The sequence below is a fragment of the Branchiostoma floridae genome, chromosome 2 (assembly GCF_000003815.2).
Source record: "Branchiostoma floridae strain S238N-H82 chromosome 2, Bfl_VNyyK, whole genome shotgun sequence".
Classification (NCBI taxonomy): Eukaryota; Metazoa; Chordata; class Leptocardii; order Amphioxiformes; family Branchiostomatidae; genus Branchiostoma; species Branchiostoma floridae.
Genome location: NC_049980.1, coordinates 6123355 through 6140526, shown reverse-complemented (window position 1 = coordinate 6140526; position 17172 = coordinate 6123355). Strand labels below are relative to the sequence as shown.

General features: G+C 41.5%; 2 protein-coding genes across 2 annotated transcripts in view; one reads left to right on the top strand and one right to left on the bottom strand.

The window, feature by feature from the left end:
* LOC118410193 overlaps positions 1-5289 on the top strand; it is a 15935-nt gene extending 10646 nt beyond the window's left edge. The window contains exons 9-13 of the mRNA XM_035811736.1: positions 541-666; positions 2502-2666; positions 3032-3247; positions 3638-3800; positions 4267-5289. Coding sequence (XP_035667629.1) covers positions 541-666; positions 2502-2666; positions 3032-3247; positions 3638-3800; positions 4267-4577 — 981 coding nt within the window. The 3' untranslated portion in view covers positions 4578-5289. The remainder of the gene's footprint in view (positions 1-540; positions 667-2501; positions 2667-3031; positions 3248-3637; positions 3801-4266) is intronic.
* A 4629-nt stretch (positions 5290-9918) lies between these two features.
* The window catches only part of LOC118431986 (polycomb protein Asx-like), an 11867-nt gene continuing 4613 nt past the window's right edge, over positions 9919-17172 (bottom strand). The window contains exons 3-4 of the mRNA XM_035843451.1: positions 15711-15905; positions 9919-11675 (exon numbers count right to left, since the gene is read on the bottom strand). Coding sequence (XP_035699344.1) covers positions 10353-11675; positions 15711-15905 — 1518 coding nt within the window. The 3' untranslated portion in view covers positions 9919-10352. The remainder of the gene's footprint in view (positions 11676-15710; positions 15906-17172) is intronic.

Sequence of the window (17172 nt, the reverse complement as noted above, 5' to 3'; positions counted from 1 at the left end):
CGTATGCTGCGGGCCAAGTCGCAGTAAGGTTGCGGCATATGTATATACATATGTAAATACTTTTCGTTTTGTGACCGCATCTGAACTGTGAGCAGCGACATCTGTCCTGCAGTACAATGTGAACCAGCCAGAATTGCTCTGAAGAAGGTGACAGACGGTCACCGAAACGTTGGTGAGAATAAAGCACTGGTTGTGTAAAAAGAGTCTCTTTATTCAGTGTTGCATACTCTGTAATACTGTAGTAGTAACGATACAGGAAAGCTACTAGTACCTTGTGTAAGTAATGTAATGTCTTACGTAATACGTTATTCACACTCCCTTCTAAGTACAATAGGTTTTATGAGATTCGATACCATAAGCAGATTTGAATATATCTTTAAATGGGACAACACAAGCAAAGCAAAAATTGTTTAAGACGAACGCTTTGTTATTAGAAAGGATACTGAAACCAATGATTAGCTCTACTTGACCGTAACATGATATTACGGATATTACAGATCTAAGATTCATTCAATAAACCTTTTTTAATCTCATATACAGATGAGAGACTTCGCCAGACAGCAGCAGGAGGTGGTGTGCACGCTGAGAGCCTTCCAGGTCGTGCGGGACCTCTCAGTGTCTATCGACCTCAGGGAGGGGTGGAACCATGAAGGCGACAAAATGATGGTAAACCAATAAATCAATCAATCAAGCAAGCAAGCAAGCAAGCAAGCAATCAACCGATCAATCGACATCAATTGGCGAATTGTTTTTGAAAAGGCCGTATACGTCAATGTGCTGTATGGGCCTGTTTGGCTCAAACCTTAGAGGTCTTGGTTACTACGGTATCCCAAGAATACCCTTAGTTTGTGACCGTACGGCGAACGCACAACAATGTCGTGCGCCGTTTTTATACTATTATATATATATAACGGGGGCCGCCCTAAGACGGTTCCCGTCCTAAGACGGCACGGATTTCTTGCTGATCTTATTATCCATAAGTACACCGTGTTTGTTGCCACTGACTATGCTGATTACAAAGGTAAATGAACCAGGTCCATGCACATAGCTTTAATTTGCATTCCAAGTATACTTTAACATATTTACTTCATGTTTTTTTTAAAACAGAATTCTAATAGTAATGTTGACAGTGCTGAATCACTGCGGTCACCGGCCTCTGCGTATTGGCGGCTCGTGTGGCTAACTATACGAACTCGTCCAAGCAGTCACACAACTGCCATGATACACATAAATAAAGCTCCATAAAACACTATGAATATGGGTCTTTAAATGTTTGTTGAATAGAAAAGCAAGCAAAAGGAAGCGACATAAACATTGCCACCATTGTACTCCCAAGGGAGTGTGGCCGTGCAGGTGGCAGACTAGAGAACGCTCCAAAGATTTATTTGACTGTAACAAATGATTCGTGCTGTCTATGAAAATAAGACTTGATAGAGAGAGATGTAGATGATATTTTCATATAATCAGACAGAATTTTGTTGATGTTGGCGGTGTCGTTTTTTCGTAATGGTTTTTTTAGTCGGGCATTCACAATCAGTGCATTCAGCCCATTGCCCGTAAACACATCAGCTGGATTGTTCTAGGTACAGCCTTCCTCATGTGAGACAAGATGTACATACAGTCACGATTTTAGTGTCAAAAGAAAGCTAAAATATCATGCTATTAATGTTTTTCTGTGTACTTAAATTTACCACTTACTTCTGAAGAGAGCAAAATGTAAAAAAAGCGTACCAAGTTAGGCACACTGTCCAGCGTAGCACAAAATTGGAAGGTTACATACACGAAATTGTCTTACAGTGTTTGCCACTTGTAACACGCAGCGCGTAAGGTTCATGAACCACATGAATGCATTTCTTATTCAAGTATGTTGTTCAAATCTATGTGTAAAAAATTCAGTCATCAAAATTTGACCACTCTCAGGCAACTAGCGATGGAGCGCCATGAGTTTGAGCGCAAGAAAAAGCGTACCGTGTTGGGGCACCTCCCGTTATATACTAGAAGATCTATTGCATAATCTTGAACGTCGATGAAGATTAGACATCCAGGTGTTAAGATTCGCAAAAAGCAGTTACTCAAGCAACTTTCCACAATCATATCCAGTTGCTTGAGTAACTGCTTTTTGGCGTATTGTATTAGAGTAACATTAAGGCTTATTGTATAAGAGTAACTCAGAGAGATTCAGCCCCGGCCGACAAATTTCTCCCGGTGGACTGCCGGATACTGTAGGATGTGTGTGTGCGTGTGCGTGTTTGTGGAACCCACGGGTAGGTCACAGCGTCTTTTTGTTACCGGGTCCCGGGTTCATTTTGAGCCCAACTTTGATTCAACCCAGTCCCGGCCTGGCCCAAAAATATTCCGGGAGCTGCAAGGTGTCCCAGAGGGCCACGTAGGGGTTTCACCCGAAAGTGCCCTCAAACAGCCCGTGAACTCCCCGACAGGGCCCCTTTTTTCAATGGGGATCTAGGCCTAAGCCTAATACTATACCTACGATGCTACCATAGGAAGTGTCCAAGGAGGAGCTCCGTGGAGCGTTGAACGGGTCCTCACAGTTTCTGCACGACATCTGCCTCCAGCACGAGGACACCTCACAGACCCGGTTCCGCGGCTCCATCGTCATCAGACAGGGCATGGAGAAGACTCTGACTCTCAGGATTCTCACAGACTACGTAAGTGTTGGTTTTCAGTGTCCTGTAATAGGAACCTTTCAACTTTAGGTTGCGTTCGCTGAACGACCACTGAGGAACAAAAATTTGACAAATCACTTATCGAATTTCATTGCATCAGTTTGAAGAAAATTTTTTACGATTTGTTTGTTTTATCATTAGTGTGTTTACCTTGTTTTGCTGGTGCAAAATATTGCCTTTTTAGTTGTCCTTAGTTTAAAGTCTATAGTATGAGGCAGACTATGGGTAATAATTGGACAATTAGAACATTTCACACATATGCACCTCACAGAAAATTTTGATGTTGTTCAGCTACAAAAGTTCTTTTCCTATTTATTAATAGAAACATGTTTGTCTGATATACCCAGGAGCAGAATCCAGAAAGTTTCCTCCGAGACGACCCAGGCCCGGAGCCGGCTTGTGGTGTCGTTCCTGCCGAGGAGACCCCTGACAACGACCGGGCTGACAAGTCCTGGCCGCTGGCCTACTCCAAGAGCAGACGGATGTGCGAGCTGTTGGACGTGGAATGCATCTACGGGAACGACTGGAGGCTCTTTGCTGAGAAGATAGGACTGGACTGTCAGGTGAAGTAACGTTGGGTATTATCCTCGGATAAATGCCATCTTACATATACAAGCTCTTACACACATGCATGTTTTATCAATAGCAGACAACAGCCAGTTATTCTGTAACCGATGTAGGTGGCGCTTTTGAAAAAAGTCACCCCAATTGATGAATCGGGACGAAGGGGAGGGGGGGGGGGATACCAAACAGCCACGTTTCGGATAGTGTTCTCGTCGCAAAAGCGCCACCTACATCGGCTACATATAGCGCAAGACGCAGAACTCCAGTTAGAAGCTCCGAGGAAAATGTCTGACAGACATCGAAACGTCAGTAGGTGAGAATAACTAGTCGTGTAAAAGAAAACTAGTAACGTTATGTCCTCTGATGGAACATGTTTTTTTTTGTCACAGACCCTGCCGGTGATTGCCTCCAGAAGAGCGGGCTCTCCGACCGAGCACGTGTTGACACTGTGGCGGCAGGGCCACACGGACAGGCCGTACGACAAGAAGACTCTGGTCGAGATCCTGCAGGAGATGGGCAGACCAGACGTCATCCAGGACTTACAGCTCATAGGTAACACTGGTTAACCTTTATTTCGGGGGGAACCTATATCCATTGTTCTTTAATAGGGTATTTAGGGATACAAATGCGGCAGGTAGTTTCAAACTTCAATCTTTAAAAAATATTGGAATTTAAAAACACCGTCCGTTAACTTGATATCCGTAGATTGCCTACGTCACATTGCTTACCGGGCATCGGCCGGGCTATTTGCGGAAAATAAAAATTAAAGTTTATGGCAATGAATATGCACAAGGCATGCTGTTGAATTATTTTCGGTCCGTTTTGTGTTTTTGTTGTCTTTTATATTGTACTTTTCGTTCCCAAAAAAATGTTGGAAATGTGAACAAGAATACATTCCTGACAATACTAGTGGTAAAAAATCCTGTCAGTGGTCTTAGCGTCCAAACAATGACACACGTACATGTGGTTAGCTAACCGTATTTGTTGATCTCGTCTCACTCGTTTCGTCTTTCCTTAGCCCCGTTCTTGAGGAGATTCATGGTGTTGACAGTCACGGACGAGTCCATCCAAGTGGGGTGGGAGGCAGGTAGCCCGGACCTGACGCACTGTAACCTGTACATCAACCGCACTGCCAGGATGGACGTCCTGCTTCGCAAGAAATACACGGTGAAAGTCGAAGAGAAATCCTTCACGTTTAGAGAACTGCAGCCTGGAACACAGTACACGATCTGTATTGAACCCTTGGTGCAGTTGGTGCGTGGAGAACGTAGTTCAATCGTCCAGAGGACTCGACAGAAAGACAGGGTGGCTATACCGACCGAGAATTAACCATCCCATGCCGTATCTAGCATATGTGCTCATTTGCATAACTCCACTGATTGGTTATCCTGTAGAATTGAGTTAATTGACCACCTGGCTGTGGTGTGCGACGACAGGTGTACGGTGTGAATACTAGTAGTTTTCTTCCTTGAATATTTCGGCTTCCTTGAACCCCTCCAAAACGACCACCTGTCAAAAACTACCGCTTTTCCAAGGGTGGTCGTTTTGTGTAGTTTTGATCATTGTATATCAATCTATAACAATGTTCGTTGAATATAAATGCAACATAAAATATATTTTGAGGTTTTGGATTAGCAGACTTTTGTCCTTAATGTTGTGTAATCATAGTCGTCTTAAGTGTGTCTATTCTGCTTGTTGTTTTCTTTATGTCTTTAATTGTCTTTTTGTCACATTTCTGAAGAATGTTGCAGCAACTGTGTACCAAAATGTGCTGCAAATACATCAGTTTATCATTCCAACTCAAGTTGTATTACGTACTGTGTTAAAATAGGCTGATGTGTCGAAGAATGTCTGAACGTTAGAACCAGTAGTGTAAGTCATCAGTTAAACTCCACATGCATGTTTGTTCATATAACGTTACTTGTACGTACTAGGTTCAGTTTGAATCTACTCGCTTGCGTGTAACGTTATTGTTGTAACGTTAGACCTTACAAAATATGATGTACTTTTGTTGTTTGAATAAAGGTTTGTTAAACCTGGTCAGACGTATATGTCTACTTTTCTCTCTGTAAGTTTTTATTTCCTTGTATGTATATGTGAAACTGGGCCCTATTGAAAACCAGTGTACCAGCACTGAATAGGCTACCCAGGTGTATGAAAATAAACAAACAAACAAACAAGACAACCACCTCTTGTGTACCACCTTCAGTCACATGCCATATAAAACAGTTCTGTCTATATTCACATAGTTAAACCACCCTGTCCTGAGCAACCTCTGGCCTCAGCAGCCAAACGTAAAACTGTGCCCCATTTGTGATAATATCTCGAAATTCACACCCCTACCGTCATCAGCATATGTGCTCATTTGCATAACTCCTCTGATTGGTTATCCTGGAAAATTGAGTTAATTGACCACCTGTCTGTGGAGCGCGGGGGCAGGTGTAGCACTGTGAATAGGTGTCCAGGGCACAGCAAATTCAATACCCTAAAACATTTACCATATACAACATGTAACGTTACACCAGATCACCTAGGGAAAGCACTTTCTAAAAGCTAAGACAACCCCCATTCACATATACATACCAAATATCATTCCAATACATCCAGAGGTTCATAAGTTATGCTGACTACAAATATCTGAAATCACAAACACATGGACACACCAAAAACATTTACACCTCTATTTTCTCAATAATAATCAAAACAAGCCAAATCTTTGCATCAGCAAGTTTATGTACAAGAATATCTCATATTTTACAGCATGAGGTCAAGATGAACTAGACACATGTACATGACCCTTCACCTCTTGACCTTACACAGCAAGGGGTATCTGCTTGCACAAATAATAACACTGCATATCAGATGGCACTATGCCAAACAGTTGCATGTTTACATAGGCACAACTTTTAATACTCCACATACTTCACTACAATTTGCATGAAACAGTTGATTTTATAAACAAATGCAAGCAAAGTTCTGAGCCGAAAGGAGGTACTACATGTAATATGCACAATGACAAGTAGATTTCTTTGTAGCATTATTCTAACCAGCTTGTCCATATGCAAATCATGGGCTCTGTACAGATCAAAACTAGCAATATCATAATTTCCATATCATTGAAATGAATGTTCTTGCCTGACAAAATGTACATTGAATAATGTACATTGAATAATGTTCTGATAACAATGACACTAGGATATCTTCATTATATGCCCTTTTGATAACACACAATTTGCTTCCATGAGTTTCAAATCTAAATGACATTGTACAATACACAGAAGTACATGTACACATTCAGGCCACAGACAAGTATGCACTCAACATCCTTGTTCAGTGTAACAATGTAATTTCATTGGGAATACGTTGATCCTTGGGGTGGTCAATCGCAAAGTGTACCTATTACATATAGACCATGTTGATTTCATTATACAGATGACATCTGCTCGCATCGTCGATTTCCAAACAACTTTTTGACCCTACTGCAAATCGTACAAAGCAGCAGCAAAACTAATGTATGCGGTAACTTATCAATGTACACTTATGCCACACCGATTTAATTTATTGGTTCACGGATTCGCTCGCTCCTATTTTTTGGAAAAAAAAAAAAAATTACTACCCAGCAAATTTTCACCATTAATGAAACCATTCACCAACTTTCTGGTGTAGCAAATTGGCCTTTATATTATAAGCTCCTTAAAGGGTGGGTACAGGTGCTGTTACTGTACAAAAATAGTGTTTTTGTACTTTTTTCAAGCTGAAAACTTTTTTTCTTTATGTTTTGGATTAGCCATTACCTTTACCCCAACCATTTTACAATTTTTATTTTTATTTTGCCCTCTCGCTCCATATTTTTTATGAAAAAATCCGTGAACCAAGAAATTAAATTGGTGTGGCCTTATGATGTAGAATGTCAAATTCAAATTCATTCATTGCAAAGACAAAGAAGATTGCTGTACCATACTCGATGTGTTCAGTAATTTGTTCAATCTTCTGTACTACCTAGATTTCATATTAAAGGCAACTTTATTGGGACTAATTTTTTTTCTTTGCATGCTTGCATCAGTTTTGGGGTTCCCAGAGGGTGCCATTCATGTAATCAAATCAACATGTCCTTATATTGTTCCAAATATGTCTGACACGTTTTATCAGTACTCACAAATAACGACACATTGATGAAGGTTAGACATCCATGTAGAACTTGACATGATACACAATATATGAAGCAACTAGCGCTGGGTATCGGTACAGCGTACCGGTACAAAACCGTTTTTTCTTATTGGACCGGTCCAGAAAAACCGGACCTGAAAAAAGTAGGTGAACCGGATGTTGGACCGATTGGAAAATTAACATATTATTTTATCAGGCATTCACGCGTTTTGGCGCTTGCAGTTGGAAGAAAATGACAAGAGTGAAGTAGAGTAGAGTTTATAGTAATTTCTACCAAGTTTTACAGTCAATCGTACAGGTGCAGTTAGCGTTGTAGGACTTTAAAATGCCAGTGTAAGTCTAATACTCCACCAAACAGATTTCTTTGTAGTGAAATGGACCATTGGTATGAGTCATACTGAATCAGGTCCAGGTTCAGGTCCGGACCTGATCCTTTGGACCTGAAACGGACCTGGACCTGAATTTTCTGTATCGGTACCCAACCCTAGAAGCAACTATATAGCATTCTGTTGCGAGATATATTTTGTATTAGATGACAAATGGCACGACTTGAATGTTTCCTTGCTTCGAGACCAAATCGTTCTATTCCTGTTTCCACCACATACATGAGAATCTACATGACATTGTGAAGAGCGACCCAAACATCATCTGTCCATTCTATTAAGTCTTTGATATTTGTACATGCATGGGTGACGAAAAGAACATACTTCATTTTTTCTTCACGTCAACAATGGATATCAGAATTAATTCATTTTCAGGATCAGAAAGTTGAAATCTTTCATGAAATTCATTCCAAGGACCAGAAATTTGCTTGTAAGTTTGGATTTGGGAAAACTTCTCCGGGAGCACGTCCTATTGATTTACTGTAAGTGTTGACAGTTTTCACTGTGGTTTAATAGTTGCATTTACTTAAACCTCCTGCAAAATGCTTGTTCTGTTGCCTGCCTGCCTACCATCTTGTTTCAACCACGAATTACAAGGTTTTGCAAAGGGAATACAAATTCTTCTCATCAATTTGATGACATGCAGTTTAGTCACATTTCCCTGGCATAAGTACAAAACAAATGAAAGAAAACACCTTGAAAATCCGGCAAAATACTGCAAACCCTCAAAAATAAATTACTATATACAATAACACTAACAGTATGGTGCATTGGCCATTGCAAGCAGCTGCAATGTGTCATGCACTTCCAAGAACCAAACTAAGAAACAGCAGGTTACATGTACATTCACCAGGTACATGTACCAACTAAGGCATAACATACCTATAAAAGGGGCATCCAATAAGTAATAACTCTGACTCATTTCACATAGCAGAAGACTAATGAAACTTGGCACAGTTATTAGTCTTTCTCTTCATAGGAACCACCCAGAGTTATGCATTTCTCCCATCGTTTGATGCAGCTCTGGACACCGTTTTTGTAGGACACCCCAGGTTGGTCCTCCAACAGATGCCTCATCAATGGCAGAAGAGGAACGACCAGGTCTGGGAGCTGTTTCCACAGACTTCCGGCCATGTTTGAATTAAAAATGCCAGCATTTTACAAGGTCATATGATGGTGCATCATCACCATAAGTTTCTTTCATTTCATTGAAAGTCTCCTTTGGTGTGCGTCCTTTCAAATACAAAAACCAGATCACTGCGCGACACTCAATGGGCTCCATTTCACACCTAACTCAGTTTAAACACCAGTAAATCAGAAACCACAATTAGTTCAGAGCTCTATAGAGATATGAATCATTACACATGCAAAATTTCATCTAGATCAGACAACTGGAAGTGGGTCAGAGTTATTACTTATTGAACGCCCCTCCTACCTTAGAGACTCTAGATTTACAGTGCAAAATCTTTTCAAACTTTCATTTCCATTTCTTTTGGCAACAGGACTGAACAATATTAGGGAATATACATGTATCAACTTGACAACAGGCAGAGGCTACATCAATTTTTCTTTCATCATTTCATCCTCATATGTAGTAATAAGTACATGCATGACAGCAAAGTTCATTACCATAAGCAATATATATATATCAGAATCTTGTCATTTCTTAAGATGCATGCGAATTTTGAAAACTGACTCATTTTGCAGCTACAGCCGTGGACTTGGGCGTACATTGTATTTCAAGGATGAAACAAAATTGCTGTGCTAAAAGCTGAATACAGTCAAACCTGTTCAACGTGATCACCTTCACATAAAGACCACCTGGCCATTGTCCCTTAGATGATTTTTCCATTGACACAAGCATTTGAACCCTGTCTATAGTGACCACCTTTACACATAGACCACATTTTACCAGTCCCAAGTGGTGGTCTGTGGGCAGTTTTGTCTGTACTTCCAGAATCTGCTGTCACACATGTCATTCCTTCAGTCAGTCCCCATTTAAAGGATTTTGACACAAGGAAGGCTAAACAATTGCTTTTTCTCTATTTTCTCGCCATTTTGGTCCGAATTCTTACATGAAACTTTCGGATTTTAAAACCTGTGACAGAAGTGGTGCAGCCTTCGTTTTGTACAAATACGGATCTATTATGCAACATTTCATTCCAAGGACTTGTGTGGATCATCACTGTGTTAAATGTATTTATCATAATTGTATGTATATTTCTCTAGAAAATCTGCAAACATGTAAAATACCACTTGCAGTCTCAGTCGCCTAATCAAGCACTTACTAAGCATTTATAATTTGGTTGTCTTTAGTTAATCACTGCCTCTATACGTATTCTATTTTCCATCCATACTTTATTTTCTGACAAGCTTTATCTTTAACATACATGTACAATGTAGATGCAATGAAAATACCATGATCACTTTTTTAGCCTCCCCTATAATGATATATACAGGCTGGCTACACATTCTACACTTAGTAGTCCTTATTTGCCATACAATGTACATAACAGGGGGGTGACAATACTTATCAGAGCAGCACAAGTTGAGGTTACTTAATAAGACAAGTAACACATAGCCTAGACGGCCCTATACAATCGTCGTGACAGAACGCACCGCAACTTTTACACATGACCATGGCCTTCAGCCTACAGGAACACTTGGTGCCTGCGTTGGTGGTGTGGCCGCCGCTGTTGTTGGAGTTTGGTCCGACGCAGTTCGCGTTCCCTCCGGGCGTTCCGCCGGCATTCTGCATGGTGTTGATGTTGTTGGCGTTCTGTACACAGTTCACGACGGTGTTGTTGGCGTTGTTCTGGTGGTGCAGGCTGACTTGGTTCATGGTGATGGGGATGGCGTTGCCGTTCGAGGACATGGACACCAAGACTTGCTGGGGGTGGTGCAGCTGGGGCGGGGCGGACAGAGTCTGGGGGGAAACGTTGACGATCTGCCCCACCTGTTGCATCATGTTCCCCACATGTACCTGGTTCATCCCCTGTATCATCCCCTGGGGCACCTGTATGTGCTGTGGGAGGGCGCCCTGCGGCAACCTCACCACGTTCTGAAATCCGACAAAACTCACCGGCACGCCGACGTGCTGGTTCACCAAGCTGGGCGCGCTGTCCGTCGGAGCGACCTGTACGGGAGTCAACACTCCGGGGTTGGACGTGGGTCTGCTAACGTGCGCTAAACTTGCGTCGTTGGTTGTGAGGTTGCCTCGTGTGGCGCACGAGGCCTGGCCATTTTCATAAATGTCAGTTACGGCGGGTACACTTGCAACACTTGCAGCACGGACGTTCTCAACTTCGTTCTCAAAGATCTTGCCAGGTACGGGAGGCGCGCTTGACGCTCGCGGGGGCTCGTCCGGATTCCGTGGCCTCGCAGCGCTTCTCCCCTTTCCATGGTTTTCCCTCAGGTGCTTCAAGGCTTGCGTGGAGGAAGACAAGAGGTAGTGTGACGAGACTTTCAACGCTCTGGGCGTACGGGAACCTCCGTGCGGAGGTAAGGAGTGCACGCTGGCCGCGCTCCTCTCACTGCTTACACTCTCACTGCTGGAAATGGAGTCTGCCGGTGAACTCGCTTCAAGGAGTTTTGCCGGAAATTGACTGGACTTGACATTGAATGCTTCTGATACAGAAGTCTGTGGTAGCATCTCTAGTGTACTAGGTCGTGGTGGCAAATTGTCTGTGGTACTTTTACTCGTCGGTTTATCCGACGGAGGTTTGCCAGTTATCAGTTCGACCAGCGTAATGTTCTTCATGTGTGACCTGTCAGTGAGTGGTTGTTGCGACAGGCTTTCCTCCGCTGTCAGTGAAACCGAGAGCCTCGAATCTGCTGGGCCCAAATGTGCTGCCTCTGTCTGGTTAGTGCCTGTCACCTGGAAAGCACAACCTGGTGTTACATGTCAGTCTCTTTGCCCTGATTGGTCACAGCTTGGTCACATGACAGGGTGACATTCTAAGCTTGATGTTAATGGTACTTCATGACTTTGCAAAAACAAACACACTTAACAATACTGACACAGTGCAGTGGGTAGTTTCAAACTTCCAAAAGATGTGAACTTTGGGACAGGAAAATATATCTTTGCAAGCTTAAAGGCAACCAAAGCAATATCACATTGTTAAAAGTGGAAATATTCTGAATAAGGCAGTCTGTATAATATTGACATCTAATGCACTATTTTAGCACATTTACATCATTATTTCATAAATTGAGCCGTTGAAAACAGCGCGGGAATGAGTTGCACAAGGATTCCAGATCAAGTCCTTATTTTTTTTTGGGGGGGGGGTGGGGGGGTACAATAATAAGGAATATCCTCGTGCAACTTGTCTCTGGGCTGTTTTTAACTGCTCAAAGTATCAAATTATTATGTAAATGTGAGAATACAGTGCAGTAGATGTCAATATCAAGCAGATCGCCTTATTTAGAATATTTCCACTTTGACGCTGTAATATTGCTTAGGTTGCCTTTAAAATGACAATCAAAATGTACTGAAATCTTGGCTTCCAAATTCCAATTGAATCAAATTTTGCCTGTTCCTTTGCACCCCTCCCCCAGCCCACAAAAAATATTGATCATGGTAAATGCCTTCCAAGACCCGTATTCAAGTTCTTCTTTTCAACAATGAGTGCGACAGACGAAATTTTATGTCAACAAGCAAGGGATGGGTCCTAGAGGCAGCCCTGGTCTGAAACAAAAATCATCACACTAAAGAATGAAGACCAAGTTCCAACAACAAAAGACCATAAACAATTTCTTTATGAGCCCATCTCTTACTTCCTCACCTAACAATTACTACACAAACACAGGCATTTTTCAATATAGGCTTTAATCTAAACTCTTCATAAGGTGAACAAAGTGATTTTGTAACAGTTGTGACTTTAAAGGGCTCTTCGCTTCAAATAAACAGCAGATACAAAGAAGTCATTTTCTATGTGTCAAAGAGGCCTTGGCTATACTTCATGCAATCCATTTCTACATCAAATGCTGGCTTCATTGCCCACTAGCCCTACCTATACATGTACCTTAATACTGTTCAACAATACATCCAGATTAGATTTCTTATGTTTTGTACATGCAGTTTCAGTAAATATATGCATGCCTCCACCAAAAATGAATATGATCTGATACAATACTATTATTAAACAGTCTGTGTCTGGAACAAGTGCATGGCAACATCACATTGACACTTTTTTAGCAATGTGGATTCATTGGAATAACCATAGCCAAAGCTTCGACTCATTGCAAACAATTTGATTCATTTGGATATCAATGATGAGCTTGGTAGGTAGAATATACATTCAAACCTTTTGTAGCAATACTTGAACCAAACGTAGTTACAGCTTATAAAGACCTTGAATCTTTAAAACCACAGAAAATGGACCAAATTTCTGGCACTACTTTTTGTCCACATGATTATAAAGGCAACAGTTAACAGACAATAGTGCTACATGCATAGCAAATTTGTATTTCATCCCAAATATACATGTAATGCACAATTTTGTATTTCATCATATGGCCCTTTGACACTACAAAAAGCTACCGGACTTAAAAATCTGCTGTTCATTTGCAAGGGTCTATGTTAAAAATACAGTCCTGCTAAATAAATTTCATACCAACAGTACTAAAATACAGCTAGCTAGGTGAAAACAATCAACACCAACAGCTGATGAATTGAGGGCTGAATGTTTAAGATATGTGTGTTTTCCAAATATCGTACATATACCATAGAGCTCATTTGTGTGATGTTCTTGATGATTCAACAAAGTTGAACACATTTCAGGAATTCAACCCAATGTTTCAGGAATTCTCTTAAAAAGCTGACTGGCACACAAAAGAGACATGTGGCATATTCAAGACATTTGAAAACGATGGCTTCAGTGAACAGACTGTCAGTTGAAGGAACTTGGTACTCCAAAATAGCAATGTGGTAAAATGGCTGTCTCTGTGCAAGCATGCACACAGGTTATGTTTTTTTAGCCAAATCAGATTAATCAGAACATGCAGTGTACAATGTACCTTAATGATTTTATACACTATTTCCGTACGCAAAGCTAAGGCCACAGCTAGTAAATTTTATGGATGACATCCGCACGCTCATTGATTTTCGCCTGATTTCAGAAAAAAAAAAAGAATTTTTTTCCTGCTTCAGGGATGGTCGAATATACCAAAATGGGTAAATAAGTTGTGCTGTAAGCTAATAATTGTTTGTAAGATCGACTCTAGAGTGGTAGCCTTGACTGTAGTTGCAGAAGTGAAACTTTCTGGATAGTTGTAAGAGTGGCACCAATATGCAAGTCATGAGTGTGGTTGCCAACATGGTCGGTAATATCAGTCTACCACACTAGTATAACTTTTGCTACACTTGTTCACTTCTTGAATACAGGAACGAATGCCTTGTTGGCTGTGATGCCATATTTTGTCACTTTGAGTCTTGATACAATGTTTGTAGTGTCTGTTTTGCCATCTTGTTTTTTTTACCCATCTTGTTTTTTTTGGGCGCTATCTCATCATTTTTGAGGTCTGCCGTGGATTTCATCCATAAAATTTACTTGCTGTGGCCTAAGTGCCATATAGCCAACAAGCTTTTATCTAGCACTCTAATCCTCCTCAAGTTCAAATGACCAATAGCCTATGTCATGTGACCTGGGTAGAAGTGTGGCAATGGATCATTCAGACTTGATAAGGATCAGAGTACTGATCGAAAGCTTGTTTGTTGGTGACTGCTTTACTTTGTGTATGGAATCAGTTTATAAATCCTTACAGGGCCACAGATGAATATGAGACATGTATATGTGACAAGCTACATGTATATGTGTGCATACGTAATAATAAAGACACTATAAAGCTGGCTTTCAGGAACATGCAAATTCATGACCATCTTTCCTCTTTGGTAAACTTGCAGGAACAAAACATATCAGTTGGGTCACTTGATTCTCAGCCTGAACAACTTCAAAACCAAACATTTACAATGTAGGTTTGAATCACCCTCACACTCAGGGTTGACAATCACGGCAAAGCCTATGATATCAACCCTGACAAATCAACCACAGTATTCGGTTATTAGGGGTGCCTTGCTTATGAATATTAATGAGCTTGCCCTTATATGGGCAGTCAGCCGTTGGGGATCGGGCGTTGGCATGGTGAGCAAACAAAGTCATGGTAATACGTAACATAATTGGCTGATAGCTTCCCAGCGGCCTTTGCGAGACAGCTTGTGACAACAGCCAAGGAAGGCCTGTTCTCTGATTGGTTGACAGCTTGTTTGTGGCGACAATCATAATACCCGTAGGTAGGGCCTGGGACAGCAGGGCCCCATAAGGTAGTGCCGTTGGGGACCGGGCGTCAGGAGGATGGTTTGAATCGTCATTGAAGAAAACTCAATAATATTTTGCTTCCAGTATTTTTGCTTTGAAGGCTGGGTGTTTTAGTCTTTTTGCAAATGGTTGGTAATATGTTCACTGAGTGACTAAGGTAGAAATGTGTTCCCCTCTCTGTTATATCTAATGGGCTGCAGTATCGGGGTGGTTGAAAGTAGCCTTCTAGTTTTAGGGCCGCCGATATATGACACAAGGGAAGGGGTCGCTACTTCTCCCTGTAAAAATATACCCTGCTACTAAAACAGCAAGCAAACTTGCTGCCCTACATGTATGAAGTCACTGAGGCAAGCACAAACAAAGTACAAACACAAGACAAACATCTGCTCCAAATCCATTGCTGTTAGGTGAAACTGAAGAAAACAATTGACCACATTGATGTGACCCAGGACTTTTCTTAACTCAACAATCGAATCATCATGGCCATAAAGCAAGTGAGAAAACGTAAAAAACGTACAAAAATATACAGAAAGAAAAGCACAGTTTCATATCTATTATTATAGTTATACATGCAAGACAGGTACAATGATGACAACCTGATGAGTGAGTGGCACGGACGACCCTGGCGCAGAGAAGGGTACCGAAGTCTTTGGTTCTGTTACCGTGGCAACGCCGTGAGGTGCTGCTGTTGATGTGGACAGTTGGGGCGTGGCCACCCTTGGTTGCCCGGGTGATGACGTCAGCCCTGTTCGGTTTGGAGAGGTGGGGGACACGTGTAGAGCGGCCCCAACCTGAGGGGAGACAATAAACCATTGTTAGGGGGATGTGGCAGCTGTTGTGCTGTTTGGTACAAACCAAAAGTGTTGTGGTAAAGTTGACATCGAATCTCAAGGTTGTGGTTTCTGTTCCGTAACACTAATGGGTCTAGAACAATCCTCTCTAGAACATAAAGAAGGAGGCTCTGTTTTTTTAAGGAGAGCCACACCTCATGCAGATCACCACAGTTAGGGTTCCTTTCCAGTGTGAGTGGTTCAAAAATTACTATAGTAACATACATCTTGTCTGGTCTTATGCAGCATGTACTTAATGTACGTAATTTGTATTCATATACAGTACCGATTACGTTTATGGTCCGGTCCCACGCGGTTTACACGCGATTTAATCTCGATTAAAAGTCGTGCAAATCGCGATTAAAAGTCGTGCAAGTCGCGATTTGATCGCGATTGAATCGCGTGCGCTAATGAGCCGTAGCTATCTAATTAAAAATCTCGTGTCGTTTGTAAACGCGTTTACTCCCGGCACCCCGCCGACTCAAAACAAAAGGCTTTGTTCCAGCTGCCCCGCCCCTTGGTCGGGCATTTCACCCACGAAATATTTTGTTCGTTAATGAGCAGTGTTTACTTTTGTAAATTTGCATGATACTTGTAAGTCGTCAATTTCACGTATTTGTTGATAATTGGTGAATAATACAGGGGCTGGACAGCGCCGCGGGTGTCGGCAATATTGTCCGAGGACCGCTGACGCTTTTTAGCTAAGATCGTAAAAGAAGTTCACAGTCAGCAAATTAATATATCGACATTCTCTCCTGGTACCGATTGCTCAGACTGAGTTAAATTTCTATACTATATCTTGATTAGTAACTTTTCATTTTGCTGGTGTTGTGTTGTTGCTTTTTTATTTATCACGAAATGTGCATTTCTCGATAAATTTGAACAGGCGTGTACACGTTACTGCTCGTCATCCAACACCGTCCAAAGGGTACGGATTTGCAAAACATCGGAGGAAAATTGCCAACAGCGATCATGTTCACAACGCTGGGTATGGAAATTGTGATAAGAAAACAGTCTCCCGATAGATATTTTCTGATATAAAATAAATGTCAATGATGAATCCAGAAAGCAACCCGAACTACGCAAAAGAAAATAGTCTTCACGGCTAAGCTTTTTCGTAAGCCTCAAAGGGAAGACGATGATGTCAACCGTCGAAACAAGCGGGTTGTCGGCGAATATAGTCTCCTACTTACAGTTTTTGGCGGGTTATCTTCGTATAATTTTAGTG